Consider the following 9,053-nt stretch of genomic DNA (forward strand, 5'->3'; position numbering starts at 1 on the left):
GTTTTCTACACTGTTTTCAATGCCTATAGAAGCATCAAAGCGCACACTGAAATTCTGGTTTCTACAAGTGAAACTAAGATTTGTCCATCAAATTGCTAACATGTAAATATTGCTACTGTTAACCCGATGATTATTTTCAATGAAGCCTTCAATGACATCATATATTTAACCTCCACCCACTGATTAAAATGAAAAATGTTTTTAATAAGGTAGTCTCAAGGTGAAAGTTTCCCCAGGACAACTCCCTTGCTAGTGGCGGTTTCAAGTGACTAGGGGAAAATATCCCGAGAAATAGCTAAACGTGGCTTATTTAATGTGCCTTGTCTTCACTGCTCTTTTTATCACGTTAGCGGATTTCATAGTACTTCAGACACCCCGTAAACATTGCCAGATTGTTCCTGGCTTTGAATAGAAGTAACAGTGGTATCAGTTCCTTCTTCCAAATGTATTCTAGATTTCAGATGACCTTTTCTCTACTTTTAGTGTAAAGTATGGAAAATGAGAAGACTGCTGTAGTAAGAGAATTCTGTTTGTGTATATTAGCAATTTTAAGAAAACTTTTAACAGAAATTTGTCTCCTTATTATGATGTGTAAGGAACAGGAAAGTAAAAGGCATCTCTTGAGTTTGGATGGAGACTATTTTTCTGTGGGGTTTAAGAACTTGTAGGGAAAGCTGACTCTTACTGCCTTCAAGTAGCAAATACACTTCGGTGGTGTTGAAGCTATGTGCAAGTCACGGAACTGAATGAAGGTGGGTTTAGGTCGGAGACTGGCCTCTACAAAATCACCTCTTACCAGGGTAGGGGCAAGGGAATTTTAGAAATATAAGTAAAGAATACGAAGATGCATAAAAATACAACAGGACAGAAAACATAGAAAGTAGCAAAAACCAGGGAAAGTATCTGGAGGGCATTCCAGTGACTGAAATCACCCATGTTTATTTTTCCATAGCTTTTATACCCAAGGTAACCAGGAAGATTAGGGGTGGGTTATAAAAGACTTTATTAACATGATACAAAGGATAACTCACAGTCAATCGCTTTATTAGCGATTCTAAATCATTAGCATTCTGTTGTCTAGGTAGCAAAGCTGGTCTAGATCACATATTCTGAAGACCGCCCTTCCCCAGGTGACCTCATAGTTCCAAAAGAAGGAGCAGAAATACCTTTGCTCATCCTCACTATCTGTCACGATGGTATGGCCTATCTTAATTTCAGAAAAACCAAGCAGTCACATCCTGAGCTGGGACGTGCTACTATACTTGTCAATCTCCCAACTCTCTGGCCTTCAGACAAGGTGGAAAGGAGCTGCATTTCTCAGCCTCCACAGGTTCACTCATTTGGTGGGAGAGGGTTCTTCCTGAACACTTGTTCTGGGGTAGATTTTCAACAGCTGAAAATAAATTCAGTACAGAATCTACTAAACATTATTATGTAGTGTTTATGTAACCACAACCATACACACCTGTAATTCATTTATATGAAATTTAATGGAGACTAAACTGTCCTTAGAGTCCCACCTAAGACAGGATCAGAGGGAACCTTCATCCGACAATTGATGGAGATGGAGACAGAGACCCACATTGGAGCACTGGACTGAGCCCCCAAGGTCCAAATGAGGAGCAGAAGGAGGGAGAACATGAAAAAGGAACTCAGGACCGCGAGGGGTGCGTTCACCCACTGATACAAGGGGACTGATCTAACGAGAGCTCACCAAGGCCAGCTGGACTCGTACTGAATGAGCATATGATCAAACTGGATTCTCTGAATGTGGCTGACATGGGGGCTGTCTGAGAAGCCATTGACAATGGCACTGGGTCTTGTTTCGTCTGCATGTACTGGCTTTTTGGGATCCTGGTCTGTTTGGATGCTCACCTTCCTAGACCTGGAGGGAGAGGGGAGGAACTTGAACTTCCCACAGGACAGGAAACCCTGACTGCTCTTAGGACTGGAAAGGGAGGAGGAGAGAGAGTGAGGGGAATGGGAGGGTATTGGGAGGAGGAGAGGAAGTGGAAATTTTTATAAATAAATAAATGAGTAAATAAAAAAACAGCAACAAAAACAAATTTGAATAACATCAGGACACTTTACAGTAAAATATAAAGAATGACAGAATGCGATAAATCTTCATGTAGCTGAAGCAAAGGAATACAAATGAAATATCACTACAATAAATTTGTATTATTAAAATACAAAAATAAACAAATAAATAAATAGTAGAAGAAAGCTAAAGTCAAATACTTTTGAAATGGGCCTTACAAGGTAAATGGAGTTTGTTTGTTTGTTTGTTTTCCTTGAAAACCACCCATTCAGTGAGAGCAAAACCTCTTTTTAAAATACAGCGTATAAGCTCCTAGTAATTTATGGGTGGATAGTCCTGTCATCATCAATTAGAACAGCAGTTCTCAACTTGCAGACTCTATGACTGTCTGTCAGTCAGTTCACTCTCTGTGAGGGTCGCACATGTGATATCCTGCATATTGGATATTTGCATTATGGCTCACAACAGTAGCAAAATTACAGTTATTAGTATCATTGAAGTAATTTTATAGTTGGGGTCACCACAATATGAGGAACTGTGTTAAAGGGTCACAGCATTAGGGTCATTAAGAACCACTTATTTAGAAATATGTAGAATATATCCCATAAGAAAAAATACATGAAATATTATCGAGAATTGTAGTATATGGAAGCTCTAAATGACATAATGATACCAAATTTGTACTCAAAATCAACATGTTGTAAATAAAAGCACAACCAAAGAAAGCAGGTGATAGATGTTTATTGACTTTTTAACAGTCATGAAGACAAATCCTCACATATTGTTAAAATAAATTACTGATATTTTAAAGAATATAATTATATGTACACACACATACAAGATTGGCCACATTATCACTGAAGATGTTAAAATAGTTTTCAGTTTCAAACATCATTTCTATACCCTCTCTATTCTGGCACCAATTTTTGCTACATGGGATATGACTTTGGGAATTGGTGGCTCATGGCATGAGTATATCAGTATTGGGGCAGTTTCTTCAGACCAGATATGACACTGGGTTGGTACTTTTAGAAACTTGTTATTTCGCTTAATATTTTTTTTACTAGAAAGTACTGGATCTTTGGTTTCTGCTCCCAAGTTAGGATCTAAGATTGTTGAGAGAATCATCCATTAGAAAAATCCAGGGTCTCTGAGGTTCTATTGTATCCAATCCATCTCCTACTTATAGCAGGCAGAGAAGATGAATTATGCACTTACAAGCTTGTTGGCATAAGATTTAAGAGCTGTCGGTGTACATACAGCTGTTCAATAGTAATTTAGAGTTATTCCATAAATATTGGATATTTTAACACAACAGTTATTTCTCCTTTCACTCTCAAGATAGCAATTTTTCATCTGAAGTTTCTGCAGTATATTTTACATTGGGAAATATCTCTATAATCATTTTCCATTAAATGTGTTCAATGTGGCATTGCACTGTGGTCCTAACTTTAGTCATATATCTTATTGTTCATCCTTCTTATAGCATTTGTGATAAAGGCAATTGTTTTTCTTCTGAGGACACAATTTATTCTTATTAAGTCAATGAAAAATAAATATCATAGCTGAAATTCACAAGACAGAGAGCTATAGCTGGTCTTTTCCAGAGCCTCATTTACTCACGTTCAGTCCCCAGAAACCTATCAATCATCACTGAAGGTAGTCACAAGACATTTAATATGTCATACGACTTGCTAAAGTCTTAATAAAAATTATGTTGATGTGAGCTCTACCTTACAGCAATGGCTTCTGAATACTATAACCTCTGATTTCTAGTTATTAATAGTCTTAAAATTAATTTACTTGACCACGTGACCTCTAGTTAATACTTATATCATCAAAGTCACTATAAGGAAATGTATATCAATCAGCAATATGAAGCTTCATACTGTAACACTGAACTAAAATCTTGTAATCTTCTCTGAAAGTCCTTAGTACTCTATTTTAGCTAGCGATCTTTTTTGTTTGTTTTTTTGTTGGTTGGTTGATTTGAGACAGGCTTTCTCTGTGCAGCTTTGGAGTCTATTCTGGAACCAACTCTTGTAGATCAGGCTGACCTCAAACTCAGAGATCTGCCTGCCTCTGTTTCCCTAGGGCTGGCATTAAAGGCGTGTGCCACCACTGCCCTATCTATCTTAATGTATGATATGCATAATATCATCTACTTATTTATTCAGATATTTTGGTAATTTTTAAAAATATTGATAAGTCCTTATTTGAATGGTCTTCTTAAAACTCTTCTGGAAGAAAATGTACAATTATTAGGCCACTCTTCTCACACATTCTTTGCTATATTTATCTCTAGTTATATTTTCTGATACCATATTTATTGATAAGTTTGTATTTTAGACTTCAATTTTACTTGGATCTTGCATAGTGAATTTATAAATTGGGTTTTTTATTGAAACATTTTGTGAATAATCAATATTCTTTCTCTAAATTACATAGCTGATAAAGCTTATCACGAAAGTAGTGCTAACTTGTGGTTTTCTTTTCTAGACTTTTTTTTTAATTCAAATTTAATTTTAAGTGATTCATTGTTTTGAGATTTCTGTGTCTTGCTTCAGTTTTAATCAATCATTTTTAATAAATTTCTAAGTTATCACAATATGAGTATATTTCAGCAAGCAAATCATTAAAGGAAATTTAATTTTTTTTCTTATTTAGCATTAAGAGAGCCTTTGGTGGCCTGGGGAGATGGCCAGTTGGAAACTGCCTACTATGCAAGCTTGAGGATCTGAAGCTGGATCTTCTGCACTCACATTAGAAGCAGGGCATGGTGGTGCGCATCTGTGACCTTAAAGCTAGAGTCAGTGAAATACAGGAAATACAGTAGCCTTCTTGGCACTCACCTGCCACACACTCTTCCCAACTGCTGTGTTCTGTAAGAGACCCTCTCTCAAAAAATAAGATGGAAAGTGATTTAAAAGACCTTAGTGGAAGTTTTGTCCTCAGTACCTATGGAATCTCTCTCTCTTTCTCTTTCTCTCTCTCTCTCTCTCTCTCTCTCTCTCACACACACACACACACACACACACACACACACGTGCATACACATAAAATTATAAAAATTCAAAGAGAATTTTGAAAGCCCAGGCCTGATGTATTTCCTGCTGAATTCACTCAGCCTGTGGTGAGGTCACTAATGTTTTTTCAGTGATTAAAAATATGCAAATAACCAACCAATTGATAAAGTTTGATGGAAGCCCAAATTCCAAGTTTATGCCCTTAGTTACTTGTTTACATTCATAACAGGAAATTTATTTTTGCTCAAACACAGCTTAATAAAAAAAAACAGAACAAAACAAAATAAAACAACCACAAAGGAACATGCAGAATGTAATAAAAAACAGAATGTGCTTTTCAAAACCAAATGAAAATAGAGGAGCTACTTAAGATTAATAACAGAGATGGGCATCCTCAGACTTAATTGCCTAATGATGCTGTGAGCTGATAGTTTAATGGAGACACACCACAGTTTTTCACATATACTTACCAATTCTTTTTAATTTCACCATTTTGTCTTCATTTTATAAGCCTTGAAGGAATCTAAATTTAAAATGTTTATGGAAAGCCCAGTGTCTGGTATGTAACTTCACAAATGGTGTGTTGCTAAACTTAGTAACGCTAAAGTTAGTGAGTAGGTCAAAGTTACCTGCGCATAAGTGGTCAGAGACTGAGCTACAGAGATGAGGGTGGGAGTTCAGGGCAAACTGAAAAGGAGATAGGAAAGCGCTGACTAGTGCAAGGGAAAGGAAACCAAAGACAGTACAGAGTCTTCTGTCTGCATTCTCCTGGTGTGCACTGAGAGAGAAGGGAGAAGAAAGGAAGCTGAAGGAGTAATGAAAAGGAAATCACATGTGCACAGATGAAGAACTCCAGGAAGAAAATGCTGAGGGGGTGAAACATGCAGGCAGGTGTACTTGCACATTGAGTAGGACTGTGAATAGTTTCAGACAGGAGTTCCGGGATTTAAAATAAAACCTACACTGACTCTGATAAAGACTGCTTAGAGGAAAACTTTCACACCCTTGATTTGTACAATTGTTTGTTTTATATTTTATAATCAAAGGATATGAAACTGTTGTGAAATAAAACTATTACAAAGGATATGGACTTAAAATGTGAAATTTGACAGTTTTCTTTCTGTGCTTCTAGGTCTAAAGAACAAATAAGGGGATGGAGTCTCTGTGAATCAGTGTTTTCATAGGGCACAAATTGAGGCATTTTCAAAAGTGTTCTTCTTGATAAAAGGGTTTGCTTTGTGGTAAGTATGAATTTGACAACTGTGTGCTGAACAGATAGACATGGGTGTAGTTGGAGATGAGGTTATCAATTTGGGAGGTAACAGAGCAGAAATACCTAATTATGCATCAAAGTATTCCCAGCACATGTAGCTTATTGATACTCTTGGTAATAAGCCGTTTTATACAGAGTTTGGTGTGTGTATTTTGGCTAGTCAACCGTTTCTTCTCATAAAACTAAACAATAACTTCAAGGACATTGTAAATAGAGCATTAAGCAATCTCAAGTATTTTAATGAGAATGAGGGCCTCTGTGTGTCAGGAGATAGCAGAGGAATGTGTTGCCACATTACAGGTAATGTCTATAGTGACACAAAGGGAGGTATGTGCATGACTTGTCACCTGCCCTTGCCAGAGTATAAAAACCTGTCCTACATTGTATAAAACTCACACTCAAGATCTGTGCCTGAACAAGAAACCAAAACTACCATTCTTGACACCATGAGCTACTACCATAGCTACTATGGAGGCCTGGGCTATGGCTACCAAGGCTTTGGGAACCTGGGTTATGGCTATAGCTGTGGATGTGGCTTTGGAGGCTACAGATATGGCTCTGGATATGGAGGTTATGGCTATGGCTATCGCCGACCAATTTACTATGGAGGATTTGGATTCTCCCGCTTCTACTGAAATGTTTTCCTGAGGAACCAAAATCTTAAATATAAAAGCATTACTCCAGCCTCATGCAAGGACTAAATTAAACAAACACATTGAGAAACAGGTCAAGCAGAAAACAATTTACATTCTAGGACTTTAAGAACGCATATCATCTTATAATTCTCCATATTGTGTTCCATTATTTCTCTGATGTCATTTCTTAAAAGTTGTCATTTTTGATGCATCGCAATAAATTATCCTAACTTACCTTACCGTTGTGTGTGGCTCTTATATTAATGCATTTGTATACCAGGCTTGGTAATATACTTTACAAACTTTGTTCAGTATTCACAGTAACATCAGCTTTGATTAGAAAGGAAAGAACTTATAAAATATGAAATGAGGGTCTGAAGCCTCTGCAGTTTAGCTGAATGAAGGAGTTAATTGTATAACTCTTGAAAACTGAGTTTAAATCACTACGGCCTACATGAGATCTAGGTACAGGGCACATGCCTGTCGTCACAGTGATGGAATAAGGGGGGGGGGAGCGTGAAGAGAGGTTCTAGAACAGTGGTTCTCCTTCTGTGGGCCTATAACCAATGTGTGTGGCACCTGCCAATGTTGTTGACTAAATCCACGTAAAACCTTAGAAAGCTTTGAAAGGAATTCTAGACACACACACACACACACACACACAAAACCCCAAAGTTTACCCACATTTTTTTTTTCTTTTTGCCTGGCGACTTTCTGCAGCTTCCGTAAGGGAGGTCTTCCTGATTCAGCTGTAGCAGGAAGAGAAAGGAAACAAACAAACAAACAAAAACCAAAAAAACAAACCACACAGTTTCAAAGTGGTAGCATCCCGATTAGCCAGGACAAATGACTCCAACTCATTCAGGAGGTCAGGCTATGGATCATATATACAGGAGGGGTTGATTAGTGCAAGCTGGACTTGAAATTGTTTTTTATATAAAGTTGGATGATTATGGAGAGGGTCTAGGAGAAAAGTTGGGGAGGCATATAAATATGATTAAAATATAGTGTATGAAATTCTCAGAGAATAAATAAAAACATCGTTTTAAAATTTCAACACATTAAAATTCCATCTACTTCCATATACAAATTGAGAAACAGAAGAGTAATAAATACCTATTGTTTAGCTAAAAGTATATCTTTTTGGTTGTTTCAAAGAAAAGGAAAAATAAAATTGTGACAAAATATCTCTGAATATCTATTCAAAATAATCAATGTTTGGTAAATCCATGTCATGTTTTATTCCTAATCAGAAGATGTGTGAGTTAGTTGTATTCTTACAAATTATCAGTATCCAGAAAATGTTTATCATTGTGGAAAATTAAAAGTTAGTGTCAGTGGATATTAAGTAGTCCACAATGTATATGTGTTGCTTTTATTGGTAAATGAATAAAGAAGCTGTAACCTGCAGATTTTGAAATTTGGCCAAATTTCCTGTAATGAGGAATGCTAGCTACCTACCAGCCAGTAGCAACTGGTATTTCTGGGATTCTTTTACCTCCAGTTATACATTTGCTAGTGTAAACCGAAAATAAAATATCACTTTTTTTTCCAAGAAAAAATATATGTATTTTGTTACAAAAATAAAGTTGAATTTCTTTTATCTGATATTCAGTGATATTAAGATAGGAATTTGAGTTTTACAGCAGAGTTCCTGATTCAGTGCTGACCAACCACTCTGATTCCTCTTGCTCATTATTATGTTCATGATATGATCCACTCTTATTGTGCAGTCAAATGATGTATGAGATTGTATATAATAGGATTTACTTGTAGCTAACTGGACACGTTTATTTATTACAATATTCTATGGTAAAATCATGGAATTATTGAGAAAACTAACTATAATGAGTGCCAATTCAAAAGTTCACTTTTAAAAGTAAATTTGAAGTAAAATAAAGCATAATAAATAAAAAATAAAATAATAAAATAAAACTAAATTTGAAAGACTCAGAATCATTTTCTGATCAATGTACTTCTTCCAGTAAAAAACAACTTCCCTGTTCAAGGTTACTAAGGAAAAGTTACACAATCAAGTTTGAAGACATCAGAATTTCACATGAAGCCACGTGAATTTT

General features: G+C 36.3%; 1 protein-coding gene across 1 annotated transcript; it reads left to right on the forward strand.

The window, feature by feature from the left end:
• The first annotated feature begins 6,769 nt into the window (after window positions 1-6,769).
• On the forward strand, window positions 6,770-7,214 carry LOC125392572 (keratin-associated protein 19-5-like). Its single transcript, XM_048422392.2, has one exon. The coding sequence runs from the start codon at window positions 6,787-6,789 to the stop codon at window positions 6,973-6,975; it is 189 nt and encodes a 62-aa protein (XP_048278349.2). The 5' UTR covers window positions 6,770-6,786; the 3' UTR covers window positions 6,976-7,214.
• The last annotated feature ends 1,839 nt before the right edge of the window (window positions 7,215-9,053 follow it).

Source organism: Myodes glareolus, chromosome 2 (genome assembly GCF_982192425.1).
Source record: "Myodes glareolus chromosome 2, mMyoGla1.1, whole genome shotgun sequence".
Classification (NCBI taxonomy): Eukaryota; Metazoa; Chordata; class Mammalia; order Rodentia; family Cricetidae; genus Myodes; species Myodes glareolus.